General features: G+C 47.3%; 2 protein-coding genes across 2 annotated transcripts; one reads left to right on the top strand and one right to left on the bottom strand.

The window, feature by feature from the left end:
* The first annotated feature begins 28 nt into the window (after nt 1–28).
* LOC120846342 (ATP-binding cassette sub-family D member 3) lies at nt 29–25,060 on the top strand. The gene is made up of 14 exons (XM_042289358.1): nt 29–247; nt 580–619; nt 725–771; nt 872–923; nt 1,025–1,183; nt 3,162–3,188; nt 3,267–3,407; nt 6,360–6,613; nt 9,241–9,380; nt 11,078–11,438; nt 13,362–13,503; nt 14,467–14,742; nt 17,862–18,023; nt 24,843–25,060. Exons 1-14 carry the CDS (start codon nt 135–137, stop codon nt 24,918–24,920), a joined length of 1,992 nt encoding a protein of 663 aa, XP_042145292.1. The 5' UTR covers nt 29–134; the 3' UTR covers nt 24,921–25,060.
* On the bottom strand, nt 25,054–26,789 carry LOC120846343 (calreticulin). Its single transcript, XM_040218078.3, has 2 exons — nt 26,556–26,789; nt 25,054–26,400 (listed from the first exon to the last, which is right to left on the bottom strand). Exons 1-2 carry the CDS (start codon nt 26,641–26,643, stop codon nt 25,247–25,249), a joined length of 1,242 nt encoding a protein of 413 aa, XP_040074012.2. The 5' UTR covers nt 26,644–26,789; the 3' UTR covers nt 25,054–25,246.
* Between the last annotated feature and the right edge of the window lie 209 nt (nt 26,790–26,998).

Genomic DNA, 26,998 nt, shown 5'->3' on the forward strand with positions numbered 1-26,998 from the left:
CCCGACGAAGAATAGCCTTCCTCATCACGTGCGGGCAAGAACTCGCAGTGTCGGCGGTTTCTCTCGACGTCGTGCGCGCCCCAAGTCAAGGCGGTGCAGGCGGAGCGCGTCGGACCATCAGCTGACGCACAAACATGGCGCCGTCCTTAAGCAAGTTCATTCCTCCGCGCAAGCCGGTGATTGTGGCCGGTGCGGTAGCCGTGGTCTACTTGTGGTCCTACCTGCGGTTCCTACGGAAACAGAAAAAGTAAGTCCACATCACGCGATCACTTTCCCCGAGTGCTCGGTCCGCCGGCGGCAGAGCTGGCCGGACTGTCCGGCTCGGCCGCGTTCTTCGAATTGTAACGATTCTTCCTAGTTCCTCGTTTGACAGAGACCGCTTCGAGTAGCGCCTGGGTTTTTTGTGTTCTTTCTTCTACCCCTATTTGCCATAAACGATGTTGTTTTTTTTTATTTTTTTATTTTTTTTGGTTGATTTGGAGGAGCACGGGTGGCTCCGCAGCGCGAGGTCGCGTCCGTCTTGTCTGCTTCCGAGAAAAATGTTTGATTGTGCGTTCGTTTTTCTCTCTAAAATTCCAGGAGTAAAGAGCTCGCTGCTGCCGCGTTAGTCTACGATAAGGTAAGCTCGGTATGACTGTGAAATAAAACAAATCGGCGCGATTTCCGTGCGTGTGTTGCACTGCGGTCGTGCACGCGCAAAATGAATCTTGTGTATACCACGCAGAAAGATGCCAAAAGGGAGAAAGCACACGTCGATCGAGAGTTCTTCAGGTAAGCAGGTTGATCGCCGTCTGCAAAATCAACTCCGTCTGAATAAAATTCTATAAACCATCTTCCTTTTCACCGTGGGAACCGTTATTTCTCCGTGCAGACAGCTCAAAGACCTGATCAAAGTCGTGGTGCCCGGAATACTAACGCCCGAGGTGCGTGTTTCGAATCGCAGACTTGCATTCATCCGCGTATTAGACGCGGTTCGGCGCGAATGAATACTAATTACTTCCTCCTATTTATTCTGTTGTCGCAGTTCGGCTACATGCTCCTTGTGGCGGGTTCCTTGGTGGGCCGTACCCTGTGTGACATCTGGCTGATCAGGAATGGCACCATCATAGAACGGGCCATCATCTCCAGGAACTTTGCTCTGTTCCGGAGCACTTTACAGGCCTTCGTCTTCACAATGCCCATGGTGAATAGCCCTCCGAGTTCTCACCAAACCATGACAACGCGACTCGTATACGTGCAAGTTGCATGTCGATGAACTTCTAACTCCTTTGATTTCACCCCAATACCCCTTTCGAATGTTTCTTCTGCCATCATTTGCCGGTCATGCCATTGGTTCTCAAATTCCTTTTCGCCGTTCCTGTCCCTAAGTGAAGTTTTCTTTCAGTTTGAGCAACATCTTACAAGATCTGAGTCATCCGTTGATGTGCGACTATGTGTCACACGCTCCCCATTGTGTGCATCATTAATTACGAGCTCGGTTGACTTTTGCGCTGCTTTATTGCATCGGTGCCAAGACCAAAAGAAGTTTCTTGGCTACATCAATTAACCTTGGATTTGAAAAATGGGCCCCTAGGAACCCAGGCTTTTCCCAGAGTGTACCCCCTCGACTTCCCCTAACATGTCCATTATTGTTTACAAGGTTTAGGCTACTCTGCTGCTTATATACAGGGAAGGGTTCCTCAAGCTGTCAGTCAAGACTGATGGGCGTCCCTTGGGATCGAAGACTTTGAGCACCCCTGGTTTATGCCATGGTAGCCGTGAAAACGTGACAGTCTTTGAATAATCGAACTACCGAAATATCCCGAAAGATAACCCACCCCTATTTTTGGTACAATTTGCTATTTCTTTTTTTTATAAACACCAAAGGATGGCCCACTTTCAATAATAGCAGGACCGTGGCCAATAGTGACCTCGTCAGAAATGGCGTTTGGTTCATCTACCCTCCATACAATTACAGGTTTCACAGGTCACCAGTCTTGGGTAGTAACGCGTTACTAGTAACGCGTTGCTGTAACTTCGTTACTTTTTTGGTAACGTAACTGTAACGAGTTACTTTCTAAAAATGTAGCCTATAACTGTAGTTCTATTACTTTTTTCTGAGATAACGATGAAAGTAACAACGTTACTTTTGTCGTTACTTCCCAGTGTTTTATGAATAATATATCACTGAACGAGTGCAATTTAGCCATTTCTTGCACTTTCCAAACCGTCTATTCCGACATTTCGAGTGTCAAGTTGGCCTTGCACAAAGTTGTGAATACGTTCTTTCTCGCGAGTCACGACCCGAATATAGCCACGTGTAGATTTTGTGAAAAAATAGCTAGTTATCTTTACGCACGCGCTTGTACTTTGTGACTGAACACTTACATCTTAGTGTCTTGAAGCACTATCTATGTTGTGGTGTTTGTTTTATCTGTGTAAACACTTTTGAATCCGGTGAATCAACCGTGAAACAACAATACACGTTGGGGGCACTGCGCATGTCTCGTATTTTGATTAGCGCCGCTACTCCGCACTGCGCATGTTTCGTATTTTGATTTGTGCCACTACTCTGGCGTGGAAAGTTTCAAACACGTAACTTCGAGAAGCAACTGCTGCTAAGTTACAATATGAAGTAAAAAGCATATTTTTTAATTTTATGCAATAAAACGTGAGGGGCGTTTTCTAGTTTTTTCTAATTTTTTTTGTGTTATAGAAAAGTAGCGTCGTTACTTTTTAAAAGTAACTGTAACGGTAACTTCGCTACTTTTTTCTGAAAGTAACTGTAACGAATTCCTTTTTAAAAGTAACTTACCCAAGACTGCGGGTCACAGAATGTAAAACTAGCATTTCTTCAACCTTTTTTTGATTGCACACCGAAAGTGAGCCCACTAATTATTTTTACCTGATTTGCTTTCGATTTTAGGTGGGCTATCTCTCTGGATATTACGGCAATTAAAAAAATATTTAAAAAAAATTGGATTTTTTTCTCCAAACGAAAAACATTCTCGTGTTTTTCAAGCTGTACGTGATCTTAATAAAGAAGTGTCCGGGTCTCGAACGAGGCCACTCGCTTCTCGAGAATAGTCCGCGTCCCGTGGATCACGCAGCTGTCAGGAAACTGTCATCGGCGACTCGTGTCCTTACTTCGCCCTTTTTTCTTTTCCCGTTTTCTTTCGCAGTTGTCGCTCGTCAATAACGTCCTGAAGGTAAGAGGCAACGGCGGCTGGGAAGCCTTTGCGAGTGGGAGGGCGCGCGTCAAGGCCTGACAACCCGGGGCTTTGCAGTATGGGTTGAGCGAACTCCGGCTGCGGTTCCGGTCGCGACTGCACCAGGCCTTGTACAAGGAGTACCTGAACGGCATCACCTACTACCGCATGAGCAACCTGGACAACCGGATCGCAAACCCAGATCAGCTTCTGACGCAGGCAAGTGGTTAGCTCGACTGATTTCCTCGTTCTCTGTACTCTCGTTTGGGTTTCTGTGTGTTACTCCGCATGTTGCTTGAGGGGACATTGAACTCATAAGAAACAAAAAAAAATTCTTTTTAGTAAGTTCCTCATTAGGACAAATAAACTAAACCATAAAATTTTCCCTAAAAAAAAAAAATTAACTGCAATATTTATGTTGTTAGACTAATTTCAGTGATTCTGTAGCATGCTTCTATTTCGGGAATCACTCTTAACTCCAACTTAAGTATTGTGCCAATATAAAAAATAAAAAAATAAAAAAAAATATATATATATATATATATTGGTAAGATATGTGTCTTTTCTTGTGCTTGTGCTTTCGGTACTTTAAAGGGGCACTGACACATCAAAATCATATTTTTTTTTATTATCCGAAACGATTGAAAACGATGCCGGGACATTACCCTCAAAATTTGAGATTTGGGAATTCAGTATTCGTGAAGTAAAAAAACAATTTCCAAATGCCGAATTCGAAGTTCCCGCGCGATCGGCGCCGGTGCCTTGACGTCAAAAATCGCGGAGACCTGAGAGTCCCCTTTCTTTCACCACACCCTGCTGTTGCCATGGCGACCCAAAGCGAGGAGGAAAGGAGCGAGTGCCCGGCGTTGCGCCGGACCGGTTTTGAGCGGTGTCGCCTGTTTTCCGTTGGAGGATACAAGTCCAGGAGACGGCACCACAACGAACTCCCGATTTTTGGTATTTCAAAAAGAAGGGCCGTAGTGCGTTCGCAATTGCGTTAAAAAACATGTTTTAGGATTGCCGTTATTAAATGTTATAGAGATGTCGCCTACAATGCTTCTAAATTTCCTGATTTTTGACGTCACCGATCAAAAGAAGCGAGGAGGCGAGAGGCGGGAAAATCAAACGCCAAAAATAAAAAGGCGCGCGCGCGCGCGGGAAATTTTTTTTTTGCGTGTTTATGACTGCAACTTGCATCGTTTTAGACAATAAAAATAAATACAACCTTTGGGGTGTCAGTGCCCCTTTAAGACTGCAAGTTCGGTGCTTTAAGAGAAATTTTTTCTTGGTCGACGTCAAAATAAAAGCGTGTTTCGTAATCTCTCCCAGTGCAAAGCATTTCTTTAAACTAAATATTTCGCTATTTTTTTTTGGGGTAAACTTTATTTTGTGACATACGTGCGCCATCTCGGCACATCACCTTATGACGGACAATATACACGAACTCATCTCTGTTACGTCACGGCGCGGTGGTGGCGCGTCGGTCGCGCTTCCGGTCTGGGGCTGTGGGCAGAAGTCCCCATGCCAGACGTGTATTCCTGCTTTTTTTTGAAAGGAACCAGACAAAAACCGGCCTTCTCGTCAAAACGCTGCGACTGGGACCGAACCAAAAGTGTCGAGAAATGTTTGAAGGTCAGTTTTCACGTGCTCGGTTCGTCCGAGAATCCGGATATGTGCCGTGAAAAGGGAAAACCAGACGCCGTCGGACAACGATTGCTTGGGCGGGAAGCACTTTGGGTTGAATTCACAGATACTTGTGGTCAACAGATTTATTTGTTTTGTTCCAACATGAACGCCAGAAAACTGTCAAGTTGTGCGGACCACCTGTAAACTATGTTCAGTGCGTCTTCTAGTTCAACCGGCCGCCTGATTGTTTGAATTGTCGTCTGCTCTTTCAAGCGTTTCAGCTTGTCGTCTGCTCTCTTAGACGACGCCGGTCCGTAGACCAAATGTAGGCCCGGTACTTGCGATAAGAAGTGAGTGCAGGCCTCAAAAGACTTAAATTTGAAGGTTGGTAAGCAGGCTCGATGTAAACAGTAGATACAAGGAGATGTCGGTCATTGTTACCAGTGACCAACACCGACTTGTTATGCCTAATTCAGTTGGTCCGATTCTGCTTGCGATTTTTAGTATCGTCGTCGACCATCTTAGCTACGGTTCACGCTTTTGCAGCCCGAGCGGCGTCGTGACTGAAAATTCTGAGCGAAATCTCATCATGCGAATCAGGCTTTAGCGTACAATCTGCGGCGTCCATGCGGAATGAATCGCCACATGTCACACTAATCCCGCGAAGTTTTACGCTGTAACGAGCCTCAGTAATTTCGCTGACGCCGCTCAAGATAGTCAGACATCGCCAGGAAGAAGTAGAACCAACAATTCGAACGCGAAAAAGGGCAGGGGGACTCGCACCGACGCTGACAACATCGCATTTCAATGGTTTGTTTATGGGCGACGGCAAGCTTCTTGCCCACGCTCCCATCGCGCATGCGCGGCGGCGGTTGCGTCCGCTAGGGGCGCTCCGGGCGCTCCGGTTTGTTTGTAAACATGAGTTGGTGTATAGGATTCCACAAGCCACCGTTGAAGCCGATCCAGTGCTGCTTGGGCGTCGCATGACCAGGACGCGTGGCTTTGCGACAAAAAGCTTGCAGCGCCGGATCGGCAGGAGAATGACTCGTAGCATTCACCGCGGTCCGTCCGGCGTAAGGTGAAACTATGACGGCAGCCGTTTCGCTGCGGGTCTCTTCTTAGCTTGAGTGCACAAAAGCTTCGGAAACCGTGAATCGGGACGCCTCCGCGATGATGGTGGCACTTGTGTTCCCTCCCGCTTTCCCAACAATGCGACGCTCCGGCTTTGGCGGCTTCGTTTCTCGCCGCTTTGGAACCCTTTTTGACTCACGAGCAGGATGGGACGCCAAACGCGCCGGTCCAGCCGTGTTCAAAAATTTACTCTGTCTTACTCCGGGGTCAAGGTTCTGTACCTTGGCGTTCTAAAACCTACCCGCATCCAGCGTTTTTCAATCCGTGTTGCCACGCGACGCGACCTGCCGGAGCAGCTCGGATCCATTTAAGAAAGTTTTGGAATGGGGCCCCGCTAGATGCGCCGGTCCGAGACACCTTCCGGGTGCCGTAGCGAGTTGTGCTGTGACGTCGGACAACCGCTCTTTCCGAAAGGACGTGGAAAAGTTCTGCAGCTGCCTGACGGACCTGTACTCCAACCTGAGCAAGCCCATGCTGGACATCATCCTGTACGTGCGGTGGCTGTCACTGGCCATCGGGCAGGAGGCCCCCGGGGCCATGCTGCTCTACTTGCTGTTTGCGGGCATCATCCTGACGCGGATGAGACGCCCCGTCGGCCGCATGACCATGCAGGAGCAGAAGCTGGAGGGCGAACTCCGCTACGTCAACTCGCGGCTCATCACCAACAGGCAAGGCAACTCTCAGGAACAATGTTGCCGCGACGTGACAATCACTCTACCTCTGGGATTGGTGGGTAACGACGCGTTACAGTGGAATCTCGTTTCCTTGAACCCAGGGGGGACCAGAACTTTGAATTACCGGGAGTTTCCTTCCTGGAAACATGTAGCGCGGGACATGCATGTTAGTTTAAATTATCTGCAAGTTTGAATTAATGAGGGTTCCAATGTATCGTGACTTTGTTACTTTTTTGGCAACTTTTAACTGCAACGTGCTTTTTGAAATGTAACTTGCAACCGTAGTTCTATGCAGGGAGCAAGTTGTCTGCTTCTTGCCCAGAAGTTGCGGTGACATACGACGCCGAGCTCCGATTGGCTTTGATTGGAGGGATAGTGTGTATACCTCCATGCTAGATACCTTGAGGTCTACCCACTATTTGCTTCCATCGGCCAATAAGAGCGTTCTGACATCATTGCAACCCCTGTGCAAGAAGAAGCGGAAGAATTTGCACTCCGCATTACTTTTTTTCAAGTAACGAGGTTACTTTTTTTGTTCCTTTTCACAGTTTCTTCGAGGGGGCACTAAACCACTTTCTGCGATAGTCTCGTGTTGACCCATTCTATGAGCACTAAGCATCCTAGGAAACCAAACTACACATTCATGCCGGGCCAATTTCTCTATTAAAATCGGTATAAAAAAAATTTATTACCTCGTAACTACTGCAAGCACCAGCGGCCACTGTTGCACGAAGAAAGGCAGGGCTCTGCGCTTCTTTAGAGTTCCTGTATAGTCTCCCTACAGCAGCCAGAGTTGCGCGTCTGTTTCTCACGAGCAACCGCGCCTCTATTTGCCGAGATCCGATCACGCGAGGAGCAAAATTCGAGTGCCGTGCAGGAAAACCACCGCTACGGCTGCTTCGCCGACGTTGCACACGCCCCGGCATATGTTTCCCCGCTTTTGCCTCCTCCTCCTTTTCTGTTTTCCAGAAAATGAGAAGAAGGAGCGCGCCGCCAATGGTGCGGCGCCGCTGTTTGCTGAACTCATTCATGTGACAAGCAGAATCCCTGGCCAAGCAGGAAAGCCGGTGTTACGGGGATGAAAGCGCAGCTCTGGCTCCCGTGGGGAGCCCATACAGAAACTATACCCTTCTTCGTCAAATGGCGCCATCCGGTGTCAATCTTTCGATGTAACGATTCTAATGAGAAATTGTCCACGCATGAATGCAATGTTTGGTTTTTGAGCATGCTTAGAGGCCCTAGATTGTGTTATAAACCATAAATGGTCTATCGCAGTAAGAGGTCTAGTGCTCCTTTGAGATATCATTGAATGTGCAAAATCTAGCTATTCGTTAATTTTTTTAAATGATGTGTCTTGGTATTTTAGTGCCATGTCTGCCTTGTGCCAACTTGCACTGACTTGCACTTTCTGTAATAAACTTGAGAGAGGGGGTCGTTTTCCTTCTTTTTTTCTTGATTTGTAGACTTATCAAACAGTAACTTAAAAGTAACGCCATTACTTCTTAGCATTGTAGGTGTAACAAATTACTTTTTCGTGGCGGTAACGGTAACTTTGCTGCTTTTATCTGAAGGTAACTAACTATAAATTACTTTTCAAAAGTAACTTAACCGAACGCAACTGGCAGTGATTCTTAATCTGAACTGTTCAACTCTGGGGCTCGGTGCCAAACGGACTGATAGCCCTTGCAGGAGACTTGACTGCAAAACAGTTCAGGAAGGATATGTTTTGTTAACCGTCTCTAAACTGCTTCCCCACCTCCGTCTATCTTTTTCTTTCTTTCCTATGTATTGGGTGTTTCAAGCGAACCTTCCGCTCTAAAACGAGCAGGAAAAACGGAAGCCTGCACTTAGAAAGCTCGAACGTTAGCCGAACGTGCACAAAGCAGGTCAGTTTTACCGTGTGAACTTTCAAGGTGCAGTTCTCCTTCCGTAAAAAGGGAGAGCAGATAACTTGCCAAGGTCAAGGTTGGGCGCGTTTGCAGACGACCGAACTACCGACGCTATTTACTTTGTGGCACCATCTCCCGACGGCACTGCGAGCAGACGGCAGAGTGTGTCGTCTGCTCACGGCACCTGTCGGGAGATGGCGCAAAAGTAAATTGCGTCGCAAACTCGGTCGTCCGCGAACGCGCCCAACCTTTACTTTGGCAAGCTTTCTGCCCTCACGATTTTACGGAAAGAGAACCGTGCCTCGAAATTTCGCACGGTAAAACCGACCTGCTCGGTGCACATTCGGCGGATGTTAGAACTTTTTAAGTGCAAACTCCGATTTTTCCCGCTCATTTTACGATGGAAGGTCCGCTAGTAGTGACTTGCGAGGCATTGCAAACCTACGTGTATGGGCCTGCAACCTCCTGTGATGACCAAACTCTACGGAGTTCAATAAAGAACCCCGGAGAACAGGCGAGAGAAGAGGCGAGTCCACTCGCCTCCGTTCCAGCGTTTGCTCCGCTAAAGCGCAAAGAATGGAGGGCTTCGCACGAGGGGCCTGTGTCCTTCCTTTCTGAGCCTGCAGCAGACTACAGCATCTGCATTATTGTTTATAAGTTTGGCCGTGGTTCCATCGTTCCCCGCGGGCTGTGCTGGCGGCTGAGCCACAGTCTTCGTTCGTTGCGTTCCAGCGAGGAGATTGCCTTCTACCAGGGCAACGAGCGCGAGAGGATAACCCTGGACAACAGTTTCCGACGGCTGGTGTCGCACCTGAGGGACTTCCTCGAGTACCGCTTCACCCTGGGCATTGTCGACGACATCGTGGCCAAGTGTGAGTAATCCTGCAAGCGCGGCAAGCGCCTCCGGTTAATTGGTATCGCGTAGGGTGTCCCGGTGCCGACCTTCCGCCTTAAAACGAACCGGAAAAATATGTGCCTGCCCTCGCGAGACTCGAACCTTCACCGAACGTGCGTCGAGCACATTCGGTGAAGGTTCCCGTAAGAAATGAGAGCGGAAGATTCGGCAAAGTCTAGGCTGGGCGCATTCGCAGACGACCGAGCTGGCGACGCTGTGGACTTGCCAGACAAGACAACTTCCGCTTGATAAGATGCCGTTTTACGTGACCCTTAACAAAAATTTTACGGGTTTTTTTTTCATTGCGTAAATTAACTAAGCATTGCCGAACCCTCGTTCTCTGCCCAAATAGAGTACTAGCGGTCTGAACCAGATGCCAAGGTTTCAGAACTGACCGTTATCTTATCTGAAAGTTATTAGTGATTTTTTTTATATTTTCATTGGAAAAATGGCAGCCGACAGAGCTCTCGAATACATGCAGCTGAATGGCGCCAGTTACCGAAAACAGCGATGGGGGGCCCCATTTTGTCGTTGAAATTATCATAAAATCACTTTAACTTTCGAATAAGATGACGGTTAGTTTTGAAATCTTGGCATCTCGTATGGATCACTAACTCTACATTTGGGTGAACAGTAAGTGTTTGGCGGTGCATACCGTAAAATCCCGAGAGATGCCCTACCCCGAAAGATGAGAACTCACTCCTATCCTTGGCTCGTTTTGATATTTTCTTTATATACCGAAAGATAGCCCACTCCTAGTAATCATAGTGTTCGGATCAACGATGACCTTGGCATCAATGCCTCCAGTTGGCGGGATATAAGTGAGCATTACTGACTGGGAAGTACAGTCATCTTTGCTTCAATGCCCCTCGCTGTGATAACATGTTTGACAGAAACACATAATCTAAAATTAGCATTTTTTAACTTTTCTTGATTGCTCACCAAAAGTTGGCCCACTCCTTATTTTCATCCAATTATTTCTCGATTTTAGGTGGGCTACCTCTCGCGATAAGACGGTAGTTTATTTTTGCTGTGAAGGAAACACAATAAATGTTTTAGGGGGCAGAATGTACTTCTGTTTGCTAAATTGACATTCGACAGAACGACCGGCATATACTAAAATGTTCTCCGGCGAGAAGATTGCCAGTTTCTAAAGGTTGTTGAATGAAGTGACCCGTTTCCATTAAACATTGTTTGACGTAACGACCGCCATTTCCTAATAGATTGAACCAAACGACCACTAGTTGCCAGAATCTTGTCAGATGAGACTACTTCCGTTTGCTGAAATGTCATTCTATGAAATTACCATTGAACGCCAAAATGTCGTACAAGCTGTTTGTCATTTGCTAAAATGGTCGAGGAAATGACTGCATATTGTGAAAATGTCCTTCGATGAAAAGAGCTTTGCTTTCCTGGTATGTTCAATCAGTGGCATATACAATGCAACCCACTATAACGATTATGAGAAAACCCGAAAGTTCAATCGTTATAACCGATTATCATTGTATCTCGGCTAGAAACTGATTGTTTTAAGCGGTACAGGTATCGTTATAAGTAGATTGCACTGTAGCCAGGAAATGTTTTCAAGGGGGATCTTCATGAATGGGTTAAATCAAACAAACGCCGGTCATTGAAACGTCGTCCGAGGAAACGGCGCATGTCCACCCCCCCCAGATCTGGCGACGGTGGTGGGCTACATCCTGATCAGCCGGCCCTTCATGGGCAGCAAGCAGATGAGCGTCGACCACAACGTCCGCCTGGAGGAGTACTACAAGAGTGGGCGCATGCTGGTCAAGCTGGCCGAGGCCGTGGGACGCGTCGTGCTGGCCGGGCGCGAGCTCACCCGCCTCGCCGGCTTCACCGCTAGGGTCTCCCAGCTGCGCTGGGTGCTGAGCGACCTCTCGCGCGGCCACTACGTGCGCTCGATGCTGGCGGTGGACTCGCAGAGCGCCAAGGAGACCGCGACGACGCCGAGGAGGCGCATGGAGCTGGTGCCTGGCGCCGGGCGCCTCGTGACCCAGGACAACATCATACGGTGAGCGTTCGGGGAGGGGAGTGCCACGCTCCCCCGCTTTGGGCGCCAGACGGCGTCCCCGAAGTCCCTGAACTGGGTACGCTCGGAGCGTGGGTTCTCAAACTTGGTTCCTGGGGACGCAGGGGTCCGCCAGAGTATTGGCAGGGGTTTCTGCAAGCTCCTGAATTTCCTGGACCATCCCCATCCCTAAGTGAAGTGCTTTCCCAGCTTGAGCACTACTCGAGCAAATCTAACACAAGTAGCACGCCGGAGAGATGTCCAAATTGGCACGAGCTTTGCATTCTTGGGGGGCCTAACTTGGGTCTCGTAGGGTTTTGCTCCAAGGCCTTGGTTTGTGCCAAAGTATACTTTTTGCTGGCATTTCTATGGCTTTGCTCTGGCACGCCACATAATTGCCAAAGTGCCAGACCTGCGCCAAAGGCGCCATGTAGGAGCTGAAGAACCGGCAGCGAAGCCTGATTTCGGCACTCGTTTGGCAGTTTAGGCTCAAAGTTTGCACGTAGAAACTAAACGGCCAAAGGTGAAAAGACTAAGTGTGCAGGCAAGCTGGTGGTAGCTAATCGTGTCGTTTAACACCTCAGACTGTGGTGAAGAAAAGGTAAAAACTTTAAGTCGAAGGAACAGACACAGAAGGGAACGGCTCTGTTCCTTCGGCTAAGAGTTTTCTTTCATTTCTGCATTACAGTCTCGAGTGTAAACGGCATGATGAACCAAAGGCGAAGCCTAACTCTGGCACTTGCTTGGTCGTTTAGTCCCAAAGATGCTGTATGACAGCCAAACCATCAGCAGCAAAGGCTATAAGCTTTGGCACCTGTTTGGCAAATTAGGGCCAAGATACCCACGGCTTTGGCCAAACGAGGTCAAGTTTTGCCCTACCTTGGCTTCTGCGGGCTTTTCAAGGCCCTAAATTCCCGCGCAAAAGCCACACTTTGGCAAAAGGAACTGCGCTACCTAAGAAGCCGCTGTTTGATTCGTAACCATGTCCCAAACACTTCCTAGCATGTGCACTACTCTTGACAACGTCCATAGGCTTTTGTACTGCTCTATACGGATCGCAAGTTTTTTTGCTTCTTTTACGGGGGTCGCAGTTACGTCAGAACGCCAAGCTCCGATTGGCTCTGAATGGTGGATAGTGGGTGGGCCTCGAGGCAACCCGCTTTGAGGTCTATCCACTATACTTCAATTGGAGCCAATCAGAGCTCAGCGTTCTGACGTCACCCCAACTGCAAAGGAAGCAGATGAATCTGCGCTCCGCATAGTATCCATGCCGAGACCGGGAGGTCATCGAGGCTAACACCGTTTCAGTACGACTCCAATGCTGTCGGAACTACCTGCGCGAGCACGTGGCTTCTTTTGTCTCCTTAGCACGAGAGGGCTTGCCGACGAGACAGAAGCCGCAAACCATGCTTGCTCTCTCAGCAGTGCAGTGCTGCAGCGAGGCTACATTCTCACGGCTGCAGCTACCCGTGACAATGTAGCGCTTCGGTGGCTTCGATGCGGCGGTCGTCTTCATTCGCATTGAGCTGCTTGGACGAGTCTTGCCGAGCCTGCTCGTGAGCGAGATATCAAAGCAAATACACCGCCTTTCGATTGGACGCATACTGGCACCATCTATTGGGTAGCCATGGAAACACTTAGTTTTCGTATATTTCCTCTTTTTCTTTTATTATTCTATCTTGGCTTAAAACACTTTTCACTATGTTATAAACGACCATTTCTCATAGATAGCACCTACATTTAATCTCGCATATACCGCAAAACGTTCGCTCTAGCGAAACGCAGTTCCAGTTTCATCTCATAGATGCTCTGGACGGATGGGTCCGTACAGCCGAATCCTCGTAATTGGGCAGCGGCTTGCGCCGCCTATCGAGCGTTCCTTTCGGCGCCTCTAGCTACCAGCGCATGCGCAACATTGCTTTGCAGGTTCCAGGGGGTCCCCCTGGTGACGCCTAACGGAGACGTCTTGGTGGACGACCTGACCATCGAGGTCAAGTCCGGGGTCAACGTCCTCGTCTGCGGCCCCAACGGCTGCGGCAAGAGCTCCCTCTTCCGGATACTGGGCGAGGTGAGCGCGTCGGACGCACCGCATTTTGCGACCGGTTTACGCTAGAGAGACTGGATTGAAAAGAGGGTCCATCTCAGACCGTGAGAAGCAGTCTAAGGGCGGACGCCCCCCCCCGCAGAGATTGATCGCAAGTGCGCATGCTCCGCATTGTCGCGCGGCGAGGAGGAAGGCTGGCGGGAAAGTGAAGGTGTTTGCAGACGGTCGACATTTCCGGCACCTGTGGCAGCTCATACTGCACACGCGGCCCGTGAACCCGGTTCAGCAGTTGGATGCTCTCTGTGATGCAGGCTGTCTATAGTTTGCACGGCGGCCAGGCTGTGCTGGAAACTTACGTAAAACACAAAACATACTTGGAAGTACACGTAAAACGCAAAACAGACTTTCACTCAAAACAGATTGCAATATCTACATCGCGTGATTTATTTGAGTGATTTGGCACATAGACCCAAAATAGAAGCACAGGTATTAAAATCCCTCAGATTAATTTTGCGACGTAAAAATAACGGAACTTTGTTGTTGTTGTTTTTTTCTTTCCCGGGGGATTTTTTTGTGACATGTGTACTATTCGGGAACTTTAAAAGATATATTTTTGGGGAGTGCGGTCTCTCCTTAACATCTCAGTCCATTGACGCTTTTCCGAACTTGGCCGAGCCTATCTGAGCCACCATCTCGCCGACCGATCCAGCACTACCGCCATGGTGTTTGGAACGCTTCTGCGACCAATGTGCTTACCGCATCCCGAGACGTGGTCCCTCGATTTCCACCCGACGACACCGTAGAAGTGGGCTTTTCTGACGCGATTTGTCGCCCTTTTGGGACCACCTTCGACGCACGGGCGGGATGGGACGCCAAACGTTCCATGCACCGCAATATGGCCTAGCTATTGAGAGGTGTCAGTCCCGACCGGCTCGCCTGCTGCGCGGGAAACGTTTTGCCGAAGAGAGACGTTTCTTTCTTCCGCAGCTGTGGCCGCTGTTCGGGGGCACGCTGGTGAAGCCGGCCAAGGAGAAGCTGTTCTACATCCCCCAGCGTCCGTACATGACGCTGGGCACGCTCAGGGACCAGGTGATCTACCCGGACAGCCACCTGGAGATGCTGCAGAGGGGCGTCACGGACGAGGACCTGGCGCGCTTCCTCCACCTGGTCCAGCTGGACTACGTGCTGGAGCGGGAGCGCGGCTGGGACACGATCCAGGACTGGATGGACATCCTCAGCGGAGGCGAGAAGCAGCGCATCGCCGTAAGGAAGCCTCGCCGCCGCCGGCTGCGTCACTGCCTTATTAATCATCATCCTCATCTTTGAGATCTTGCTTCACCATCTTTTGTTCTGTGCCAGTTTTCCAACCTGGGCTAATTAATTATTTATGTATACCCTCAAGGGCATCAGAGAGGGGCGGGGATTTAGGAATACAAACATAATTGAAAGTTGTTACACGGGCTCGATGCAATGAGTAATGATTAACTGGTGCAACCCTATTAAAATCTCCAGTTGTCGCTATGGATGGGGCAAGGCGGTTCCAATACAAGAGTTTTCGGGGATGAAAGAACTGTAAATAAGGGGTATAGTGTTGCATGCGAGAATGCCAATTCTACAGTTATGGTTGAGGCGCGAAGATGTGTGGATGGGATCATAAGTAATAAGTTAATCTTTTATACACGTTTGCGAGTTTGGTTTCAAGGCACCGCCATCTTGCTCATCTCGGGTGCGCTTGGGCGCGGCCATAATCGAATTGCGACGCCTTGGCAAAGCTTCGTAATCCGATTGCAATGCATCCAAGCGCACCCCAATCGAGCAAGATGGCGGCACCCTGAGACTGGACTTTTAAGGGTGTATACTGGAATTATTGTAATAGATTATAGGAGATGGACACGGAGGAGACATTGCACGCCGGACGGAAAGGAGGGGTTCTTTGACGTGACATTTGACATACTATGGTAGTTAGAGAGTGTGAGTGCAAACTACCACCTTGCAGAAATTGATGTTATGTGACTTAAAGTGTCATGGGACTATGTCTCTCATGAGTTCGAGTCACATGATGTATTCATGTGATGTCATGTGACTGTGTCACCTGACGTAGTCATGTGACCTCAATTTTGTTCGCTACATTCAGCGGGAAATTGATGTTGCGTGACAATAATTTCCCCGCTAAATCTAGCGGGAAAATCTATGTGACAGTTCTTTATGACAGCTAGTAAAACACATTTTGCTTTGAAATGTTACGGGGCAATTTTTGCGTGTCTCGAGTTTCGTGCAACTTTCGATTGGCTCTTTTCTCGCTGGCACAAAACTGGTACACAAAACTGGTAGCCCGTGCGTGTATTAAAAACTAGAACCAGTAAGAAAAAGAAAAATCTAAAAGATGCATTAAATTACGTTAACTGAGTTACATTAGCAAGAGGATAGCAAATGGTGGAGCATAAAATCTCCGCAGGCCACCAAAAAATGTCACTTTTCGCTTCAGTGGCAAATAGTTATTAAACAACCAATCTTCCCCAACTTGCTGTTTGCCTTTTCTTTCAATTCAGGAATTCTCCTAAAACACAATTCTTTTCATTCTAATTAAACATTTGACTCCTGCACCATACCCGAATCGAGCACAACTATTTTTAATCAATACAGATATATATATATATATATATATTTTTTTAAGTCTGTATTGATTGTTATATGGATTACCGTAAAATACCGGGCAAGCGCCCACTCAAGATTTAGAGATAATCGTGAAAAAATGGAGGATGGGCGCCAGGGCCGTACCCAGAAAAAAATTTCGGGGGGGGTTTTCGGGAACAACGGCAGCCATTTTGAAACTGTCTATTGTCTTATTTTCGCCTATGAATCATGTGCATCAGTGGCATGTAATGGAGAGTTGCAGCAAACCGGGGAACCGGTCCCGGTTTGGTACCCGGTAGCCGACCGGCGCCACTGCGCGTGCGCAGAGGTGGAGATTACTGCAAGTGCACCGACCAAGGCCGTACCCAGAAAAATATTTCGGGGGGGGTCAGAACCCCCTAACCCCCCCCCTGGTTACGGCCCTGATGGGCGCTTGTCCGGTCATCAATTCTACATATCAATGTACTGTGCATGGTTTCTCAGATCTTACAAATTTGATATGGGTGGTTGCACGGCATTCTACGGTATGTTTTCATATTGTGTTTGTCAGGTTAAGGAATATTTGCCACAATCAATTTAACTCAAATGTACTATTAGGTAATGATCTTTATAACTGACCGTTCTAAGAGGTCACGTTGCAATTGCACTTTTGAAAACCGTCATTATGAGAGTCCTAAACCGATCTATACAATTAGAAAAAAAAAAGTGAATTGGCTTGGAAGTAGTGGTGGATTATTTTTTGCATTTCTGTTGTCCAGTAATCAAAAAGTTGATTAGCACATGTTACACAATTAGCCAGCTGATTGTGATGCTTATTCCTTATAAACGCGCACATTTTTTTTAAAATAAAATTCCCCATAAGTATTACTGAAAATTCTTTTTTTCTCAAAATTTTTGTAGGGGAAGGGCAAAATGTCGGTACATTTTATGTTAGCATCTCTAGTCGTGATCGGAACATAAAAGTCTGTCGGGCACCTATTTTTCAATTGGAGGAATAATTCCTGGTATTGTAGTCATAACCACAGCAGCTGCTTATTCCATAGGTCATTAGCAGAAATTTGGAACTTATTTTAACCGAGGCGGCGACGAGACAATCCCGCAACAGCATGTGTGGTCTCATATCTTTTATTTTGTCAGTTTTGATTAATTAGTGACTAGGTTAAACAAAGAAGAAAAAAAATTGTGATAGTGGCCGTTGTTTTTTGTGCATTCACGGTACAATGACAGTCGTCTCTATGCTGCGGTTATCACGGTGAAATGCAAACGGGACAAACAAAATTATAAAAGGAAAGGGGGACTATAGGCACTTGGAGAGTACAGAATATTCCTGAGAATCAAGCTTGCAAGATTTCGGATGACTTTTAACTGTTTGCAGCTTTAGAGATTTCGATACCTCCAGCAAGTGATAATTTGTATCTGTTCTAGTCCATGTTTGCTGCGATTTCTGTGAGTAAACTAGCAGAAACCTGCGTTTGATTCGTCTTAAGGAGTCGGTGGCGTAGGGTTGAAACCCACCTCCTGCAATCATCCAGCCTTCTTTCCCTCTCTCCCTCTTCAGATCCAGCAGACAGCCACATATCCCCGCCCCCACCAAAGAAAAACTCTGGTTATGTTATTGTAAGAAGTTCTAATACATGTTCACAGAGTTTGGATTCCCGAGTTGCTTGTGCAGATATGCTTCAAACAAGGCCATGTATGGAGGGAGGGAGTGCATCGATGAAAAGATCCTGTCCCAACATTCTTTGCAGATGGCGCGGTTGTTCTACCGACAGCCCCAGTTTGCAATCCTCGACGAGTGCACGAGCGCAGTAAGCGTCGACGTCGAGGGCTCCATGTACCAGTACTGCCGGCAAGCCGGCATCACCCTGTTTACCGTGTCGCACAGAAAGTCCCTCTGGAAGTACCACGAGGTAATGGCCCAGACAACCAGCTCCTTTGTCTGCAGGAGTTGGTGAACTGTGAAGCCAATCCAATCTATGGGGCTGCTCTAAAACACAGTGAATGCCGAGGATGCAATCTCCAATCCCCTGAAAGTGGCCAATAGTGCGGTAGTGCACCGCAGCTCGTTCTCTGGAGTCCAGTCCGTACGAGCATCATACTAGCATCTGCGTGTCATCACTACTGCATGATGCATGTTAAAGACCCCCAGGCTAGCAGGCATACTGCACTGGCTAAATTCCTCATACGCAGCGTGTGACAACGCTGCAAAAACTGGCGTGCTTGAGGCTCGGTCACACGGTTGTGTTCGAGAGCAACTGCAACCACTCGCGCCTCTTTAAAGGGCAACTCCGCTCTATTCCGAAACATTTAGGCTTACATGCGATTCCATTTCACAAAGCACTACTAAACAGCTCTACGTCTTCGGACTCGCGAAATGTGGAATAATATTTGTGTAATCCTAATTTAAACATCAGCTGATACCGAAACCGAAACTTTGGTTGCGTCACGCAACATTGGTCTCGTGCCGTCGGAGTCATGGCCACGTCACGTCGAACCACGTGGTCTTGTGACGTTCAAAGGGGGGGGGAGAGGGGGGAGGGAGAGGAGAGGGACAGGACACGTGACGCGGGCAGGTCGCTTCGCATGGCGTGGACGGTGAAAGGGGAGAAGACGAAAGAGGAGTGGAAAAGCAGACCAATAAGCGCGCAGGGCAGCGCAAACTAGCGCATCCGCGTTACAGTGATCACGTGGACGCCGTTCAGCCAACACCGGGAGGAGAGACTCGTGACATCATCGTTCAATTTCGCTCTGAGAAGTAAAAACACAAAACGTGAGAATGACGTAGTCGTGCCTCTGACGTAGTGGCTCAACATTCACCGCTCCAACTCTGTCGCATTGACTGTGCTGACGATTGCGCCTCACGCTAGAGTTGGCAGATTTCGGCGACTTGGCTCACTTGAAGGTTTGCTGGCCAGTTTATTAAATATATAGACAGAAATATATTGTAATATTTGACATGGGGTCTTCCTATAGGATACTGAAGAGGGCTACATGGTTTTTTTTTAAATATCAAAAATGAAGCGGAGTTTCTCTTTAAGTGTCGAACCGAAATTTTTATCGGTTCGGTTCGGGTTCGGGTTCACGGCTTTCGGTTCCGTTCCGGTTCAGTTCCGGGGAGCAAAAAATAACGGTTCAAACCGATTCGAACCGGTTTGAACCGGTTCGAACCGCTATATTGAGAATATATTTTCCGCTTTGTTCTGGCAATGTACACCATTTACGCCGTGAAACAATTAACTATGTAGTTTCTTCGATCGCCCGTGGAATTTACGTTTGTTTTCGGGTGCCAAAAATATAAAATTCAGTTATTTAATTTTGACGCAACAGCAAAAGAAAGTCTGCATTAACATACATATAATGTCGTGTTCATACGACTCAACATCCCTTTGTTTACCAGTAACATATATTTTACCTGAATCAAAATGTTTAAGCACAAAAGTAAAGAGTTGAGGTTATTGGTACATACCTGTAAATAGATCAGCTTCAAATTTAGAACTAGACTGTATTTTTTTGTCCTTTCTTTGTGTTTCAGTAAAATTCTAAAGTTCAAGCGGATCTATTTACACGGTATAATATGTTGTCGCGAAGTGTGGTAGGTCGTCTAAAATACCCGTGATTGGTCTAACTTTGTGTCGCAGTATTAGAAGTGAAATCCTGTTCTTGAACTAAGGAATTCATTGCATCACATAAAATTATGAAATGAGCTCCTCGTGGCCATATATATCATAAAATAAGGTTCACGAAATACACTTCACAATATATATGTATATGATGACGACCCAACTGAGCTAAAAGCAATGAAATTTTCAAAATGTAACAAAAGTTTTAGGATAATTCCTTTTTATAGAAACACCGAGCGGCAATCCAAATGCCTGTTGTTCTAACCAAACATTTGTAGCGGTCATCGCGCCAGCTCTTGAAAGAGGAAAGAAGAGGACGACACGGAGAAAAGGCTCGCGAGCAAGTTGAGCGGCTAGGTTCCGAAGGCCGTGACAGCAATCTGCACTTGATATGTAAATATTGTATATATAAATACTGATTGCTAAACATTGTTTACACTCAGCACCGCACGCATGCGACTAATGATGCAGCAAGAAGTAATCAAAATTGTTCACTCTAATATATACGCACCTTCGCACTCAGATAGAATCTGGCTTAAAATAGCGCTTGCCCAAGTGAACATTTTCTTATACAGAATAAGCTGGCATAGCCTGGCAGTTGAGGTTTGTTCTTGACAACATGCCGGTCAATTTAATTTGCAAATGAGCATCACCCTTGCTAATTGATGATTTTAACACGATAGCGTTAAGGAGCTCACGTCGCAGAAAAGCCGATGTTGGTGGCGTGACTGGAAATCCTGAATGGTCGATAGGTTCATGACGTCAGAGCTAGATAACCTCGCGCAAGAATTTCAAACAACCCAAAATGCTTACGTGAAACTTGACATCACGCGTGAAATGAGAGTGATTAAAACAGGACATCTAATGCGAGTTAAAGCTTGCCGTATGTCTCAAATGATTTCACTTTTGAAAGTAATTACTTTGCCTTAAAGAAAAAAAATTAAGAATTTTAGACGGGATTCGAACCTACAACCCTTTTTTTCGCGAGTCAGACGCTTTTCACTAGGTCAGGCGATACACGCTTGCGCGGCAAATGAGAATGCGATGCAAAAGAGGCCCGTTGATGCTATCGCGTTCCACTTTTAAAGGCGAAGCTTAAGCGTCCTTCAAGTTTGTTTTTTGTTAAGTAAAACGAAGTAGTTTTCACGTTCTACTTGACATGGCAGCTACTTAATTACACACTTTCTGGCGGTTTGCGTACGTAATCGTCATAGTTCCGCCGTGAGCCCCTGTTGGCTTCGTTTTTGTCCAGCCATCAGACACATAAAAGTAATGTTCACCACATAAAAGAGGCAGTAACAGACTTCTATATGTTTGAGAAGTTATATGTGTGAGAAACACAAAACACATAGTTATTTAAATTAGCTTCAAAATCAGAAATGTATGTAAGGCCACCCCATATCACTTACAACGTGGCCGTCGAGGATAAAAACACCGGAAAATATTGGCAGAACACCTGTCGAATAATTTGGGGGCATTGCTTTAGGGTGGTCGGCCCTCTATTTGTGTTGTCAAATATTCAGTTAGTAATTAAATATATATTTATATTGATCAATAAATTTTACTTTATAAAGTTCACATAACCGCTTGAAACCGACGCAGAAGGACAATACTCGAAACTATGCGAGCTGTGGAGTATGCGTAAAAGTGTTTTTTCTGTTTTCTGATTAGCAGTGTGAAACATTGGGTTGCAGGGCACGCTAAAAAGGACTCTGTGCTAACATGATGAATTAGAAGTCAAATACACGAAATGTTCAAAAAGAGAGAGATAATTAGTGTTATTTTTCCAAATAATCCCTTGCAGAACGACTAACTGCAAAAAAGAGATACGCAAAGATGCACGCAATGGAATTTATGATGTTACGTAAAGAGCGCGAAGGGCAGACAAAGATTCTTAAAATCTCAGTATAAATCGCATTTTATCAGCTTGCATGAGCTCGAAACTTCGCGAAATACTGCCTCGGGAGGCTAATGTTATATTCGGTTTTACCTGCACTTGTTTTGCGCCCTCACTTTACAACACTATGCTAGAATAGTCATGCGCTCTAACGTTTCTTTAGGCTGCCATATCTCATCTCGAGACTTCTATAAATACTGCACAACTTTACAATTAGGACACCTATTGCTAGCGTTGCGAATATCACATTTCACCAGAAAGCTGAACTATTTAACATGGTATGCACGTGATGGCATCACACTGTAGGCTGGTGGTCATTCTGATTTCTTCTTGCTGAGTAAAATGAATTCGACGGTGCAAAAGGCACGCTGCAAGAGGTTCAAGCTCAGTGAAAGCCAAGTATTTGAAAGGCACGTATTATTATTCTTTGTGCATCGTTGGGAGGAACGGCCCGAGCGTCTGGCACGACAAAAACGTGCGTTCTGGCAAGAGCGCTTTTGCAAACAAAGTACTTCCCGGGGTCACGCTTTTTGGTCTGCGCCAATGATGCAGGAACGAGGAACCTTTAGAACACAGTATGTTTTTAAAACTCCCCCTCCCCCCCCCCCCCCCGCCCCAAACACACAGACGCACTTCTTTATACAGCGGTGCTGTTAATGGCTAGTTTCCCCAGTGTCGTGTCCGTCAGCAAACAAATGATGACACTAAACTCGGGAGAGCTACCGCCATCTATAAATGACGACGGCAACCCCTCCAGCCTTTCCACTCTGGCTTGCCAACTTGCGGCCGGCCATTACTTCATTCCCACCATAGTACAGCTTTTCTTGTCTTCTTTCTTCACCAGAGCGGAAAGGCTGAAAGTATTCCTGAGGAATCGCCTCCTCCGTTTGTGTCTGTTAATTCGACAATTTTATGTGACACTTGTTAACCGCAACTCTTCATTGCTTTTATTTTGCACCCTGTGAAGTTTAAAGGGGTCATAAAACGATATGGGGTTGGAATGTTCATGACTTTACCGAGGCGTATTGGTCCTCTGGCCCTAGTGTACTCGCACAGGCCACCACTGATTCAGAAGCTCCTCTGTCGTGGTGAAATAGCGAGGATTAAGCGAGACTATTTCTTTTAGTCTTGCCTTCCCAAAGATTGATGTCGTAATTGTGGGATCAAACCCACCCGCCTGTCGACAGTCGAGCGCGGCTCATGGGTTGGACACAAGAACTGCGTGAGCACTGAACATCGGCTCGTAACAGTCAATGCCTTGGCGGACACTTCAGTAGTGGCTCGTGTCCAACCACTGCGGTGAGAAGAATAGCCGAACTGCCTGAAGCCTCAGCCCGCGTTTTCCTCCTTTAAAACTCCAGCGTAGGGGTATGATTAACGTGGGCGGCATAAGATAGGCACCAGGCCACGTGGCCGCTTCTGGCTCCGAGTTGAGGGGATGAACGATGCTCAAATTTCTCGGAATTTTTTCGGCGACTACCATTTCCTAGAAAAATGAGCAAAGCCAAGTTCAATCAGTTATTAACGTTAGGGACTGATCCTGAGTAGTATTTAGTAATGTATAGAAATATTTTTATAGCTCCTTTAAGCAAAATACAGAGGGGGTCGAAACCTGGGCAATAACTTGAGAACGAAGCTCGTGTGAGACTTAGAGCGACTGCCAACGTTCGGCTGTTCCTCTGAGGTCACTAAAATATCTTCTTTTTTTAGGTATTCCTTCCGTACACACATGTAGTTCTATGTAACGTCACATTATTAAGTCGTATTTAGTCATTTCAGAACTTCTATTCTCAAGGACATCTTTCGGATGCAGTTCAGCAACAACGGAAAAATGTCTCGGTGCCTCATAATGTAAAATTGGTCTTGCAACAGTTTTTTGTAGTTCAATAAATAGTGTTAAAAATAACCTCCGACGTTGATAGCTTGCGGAAACATCATTTAGTTTTCCCCTAGTAACAGATGCAGAAAAGTTGTCATGAACCCGAGCACTCGACTAGGGGTTATGAAAATCACTTACGTCACGGTATCACGTGATTCTCGAAGCGAAATCGTAATGTCATGCTGTGAACAAGGTTAATGCATCTAATGATTTCCTCAAATTAAATCGAGTTGATCCAGTGAGTCACGTGACGTCACGAGGTTACGTCACATTACTTGACAACATGTATTGACACCATAACGTCACGTGACAACGTGACATATGGTTACACCTAGTGCCAATACAAAGGTGCCACGAAAACCCACAATTTATCATACATTGCAATTCTCTATATGACGATTTGCTCAATAGATAGAAATACAGCCGCCAATTTTTTATTTCCATATGTTCATTTTGTGATACTAACAAAAAAGAAAAGAAGAAATATTATCTTGAACCGTTTTTAACCGGTTACCGTTATATTTCTTTTCGGTTCGGTTCCGGTTCCGGTTCAGTTCCAAGATGGCGGCGAAGATTTCGGTTCGGTTCAGTTCCGGTTCGGCTAAAAATAACGGTTCTGTTCCGGTTTTCGGTTCGGTTCGACACCCTGTCTTTAAGACAGTCTGGGCGGAGCTGTTGCTTTGGCGACACACACGATGAGCCAGTGAGGGGCACTGTGCTGCAAGACGCAGCCAACACGAATGTGTGAACCAGCTTTATGCTTTCTGAACACAAAACACATCCACCTAACAAAAAAAAAAAAAAAAAGTTTGTGCCATTTAAAAAGGAATGCTGCTTATAGAGGCTTCACACACGCACCAGATTACAGCTGACATTGCCAACCTTTTCTTGCCTTACCGAGCCACTGAAACGGCATTGACGGGCCTCCACAAAGGCCAATGCCGAGGACGCAATAAAATCTAAAATGGCAATGACCTGGCCTGCAACGGTGATGATTGGAAGTTAAGTAAACAGAATAAGAGGAAACAAGAACTGAACTAATAGCACTAAAATCATTGCGATCAAGATTGCAGTATCTGTCAGATTGGCCATATTCACGGTCCTGAACACCACAGCATTCCCACTCGAGTGTTTTCATGTGGCAAACCTGTTTCTTTATTTGCACGTCCTGCTTATGCTTTTATGTGTCACCTTTTTGTTTTGCATTTTAAGGCAATGTCAAAATTATCACCAGCTCACAAGTATCTCTTTCGTGGTTCCTACCAAGTGTTTACCTTTCTAAGTGCTTAAGCTTAGAGGCCAAAAGCCCCACTAACCAACCATTACCTTGCAGTACTGCCTGTACATGGACGGACGTGGAGGCTACCAGTTCAAGGAAATCACCCCAGACACAGCAGAATTTGGCTCCTAGCAGCAGCTACCCTACAGCGAAAGAGACCCAGTGCCTTCAAGGACCGCCTAAACAACAGTCGTCGAGACCGGTGCCAGCCCTGCCACCACTGCGCACACTTCCCACAATATAAATAAAGCGAGGCCACAATGTCTACACAAGTAATCTGTTTTTTTTTTTTATTAAATCGCCATCTCAACAACTTCACATGGGAGAAAGGAGTGACTGAAATGATAAAGATGTCTGTACAAAAGATTGACAGCTCCCCCGCCTCTTCGAGGGAGGGAGCCGCCGGTTCACACACCCCACCCAATGTCCCATATGCCCCCATTTTGTCGAAGATGTCCTCAAAGTTCCTCGTGGTCGTGCTTGTGTTCTTCCTCAGCATCGCCGCCAGCCGGCGCCTCCTCGTCTTCCTTCTTGTCCTCATCATCCTCCTCCTCGAAGTCCTCGTCCTTCTCATCCTCTTTGTCCTTTTTCTCTGCCTCCTTGTCCTCCTTCTCATCCTGTTGCTCCTTCATCTTCTTCTCGGCATCCTTGGTGGCTCCCCAAGTCTCCTCGCCGTACTGCCGGGCATACTCTTCGTCGTCAGTCAGCAAGATGTTGTCGAAGATTGTGCCGGACTTGACCTGCCACAGGTCGAAGCCGAGGGTGCAGATCTCCTTGTAGCTGTGCAGCTTGGGGTCCGGGCTGTACTCTGGGTTATCGATCTCTGGATGCACCCAGGCTCCCTTGTAGGCCGGGTTGTCGATCTGCTTCGGCTTCCACTCGCCCTTGAACGCCGGGTTGTTGATCTGCGGCGGCTCCCACTCGCCGTCCATCTCGTCGTCCCAGTCCTCGGGTTTGGTCGCGTCAGGGTCCGGGATGTACTCGGGCTGGTCCCAGTCCTCGGGCTTGGTGTCCTCCGGATCGTCGATCTTGGCCCTGTCGTCCCAGTCCTCGGGCTTCTTGGCGGCGGGGTCCTTGATCTTCTTGGGCGGCAGGAAGGACCAGTCCTTCTCGAGCTCGCCGCTCTCCACCACCTCGTTGTCGATCTTCACCGTGTACGTGTTGTCCGGCTTCACGATCAGGGTGTACAGGTGGGTGTACACGTCATCCTTGCAGCGGATCTCCTTGTTGATCAGCAGGTTCTTGCCCTTGTAGTTGAAGATGACGTGCACTTTCTTGGTGCCGGGCCCGCAGATGTCCGGCCCGAACATGATGTGGTACGGAGACTCGCCGTGCATCTCCTTCTGGTCCAGCGAGCAGTCGAACAGCTTCACGTAGCCGCCGCCGCAGTCGATGTTCTGCTCGTGCTTCACCGTGAACTGGACGACCAGGGTCTTGCCGTCGTTCGAGAACGGCTCGAACTTGGTGGACAGTCCGTAAAAGCGGGCATCTTCAGAGGTCTGGATGCCGAGGTCCTTCTCCGGGTCGCCGTGGAACTTGCCGGCGGACAGCTTGAAAGTTCCCTGCTCGCTTCCCTTCTTCGTGGAGTGTACCCATCGGCTCGTCCAGGCGTCTGAAAGCGCAACGACGAAGAAGAATTAGACCGAACCGAAATAGGAGATCCGATCTCAACGACGCGTCATCACCAATGCCGGCGTCTTCCGCCAATGGCTAACCGCCCGCGGCTGCGTGAGGTAGACTCTTTTTAGGGTCGAAAATGGGGCTTACCTCCGTCGGCGAACTCTTCCTTGAGGTACACCTTGGGGTCGGCGAAGACCGTGCCTACGAGAAGCAGCAACAAGCACACGATCCGCATGATGAGGACCTAGGGCCAGCGACGAGCTCAGGAAACCACGTTCAAAGACCTAGCAGCAGCTATGATCAGCGCTTGTAAATCAAAGCCGGTTGGGCACGTGACCCTCCAGATGTATACTCGTGATTGGTGCGCGACCGTCGACCAATGGGGCTCCACCACGCTCAGTTCGGAGTGTTTTGTGCGGGGAGCGCGTGTCACTTTCGAACGCAACATCGCGTGAAATCAAACGCTTTACTTAAACGACAACAAAGTAAAATATAATAACTCATTATTTTGTTTAATTATTCCTAAAATTTAAGAAGTGCTTAATTTGTATGATTATTTTAAAATATTGTAATATATAAGTAGTATTGTT

This window comes from Ixodes scapularis, unplaced genomic scaffold (assembly GCF_016920785.2).
Source record: "Ixodes scapularis isolate PalLabHiFi unplaced genomic scaffold, ASM1692078v2 PGA_scaffold12__126_contigs__length_90152505, whole genome shotgun sequence".
Classification (NCBI taxonomy): domain Eukaryota; kingdom Metazoa; phylum Arthropoda; class Arachnida; order Ixodida; family Ixodidae; genus Ixodes; species Ixodes scapularis.

Coding starts and splice junctions, on each gene's coding strand:
- LOC120846343 (XM_040218078.3), bottom strand. CDS start 26,643: ATGCGGATCGTGTGCTTGTTGCTGCTTCTCGTAGGCACGGTCTTCGCC. Junction 26,401..26,555: donor GGAAGAGTTCGCCGACGGAG/GTAAGCCCCATT, acceptor TTGCGCTTTCAG/ACGCCTGGACGAGCCGATGG.
- LOC120846342 (XM_042289358.1), top strand. CDS start 135: ATGGCGCCGTCCTTAAGCAAGTTCATTCCTCCGCGCAAGCCGGTGATT. Junction 620..724: donor CCGCGTTAGTCTACGATAAG/GTAAGCTCGGTA, acceptor TATACCACGCAG/AAAGATGCCAAAAGGGAGAA. Junction 3,189..3,266: donor TCGTCAATAACGTCCTGAAG/GTAAGAGGCAAC, acceptor GGGGCTTTGCAG/TATGGGTTGAGCGAACTCCG.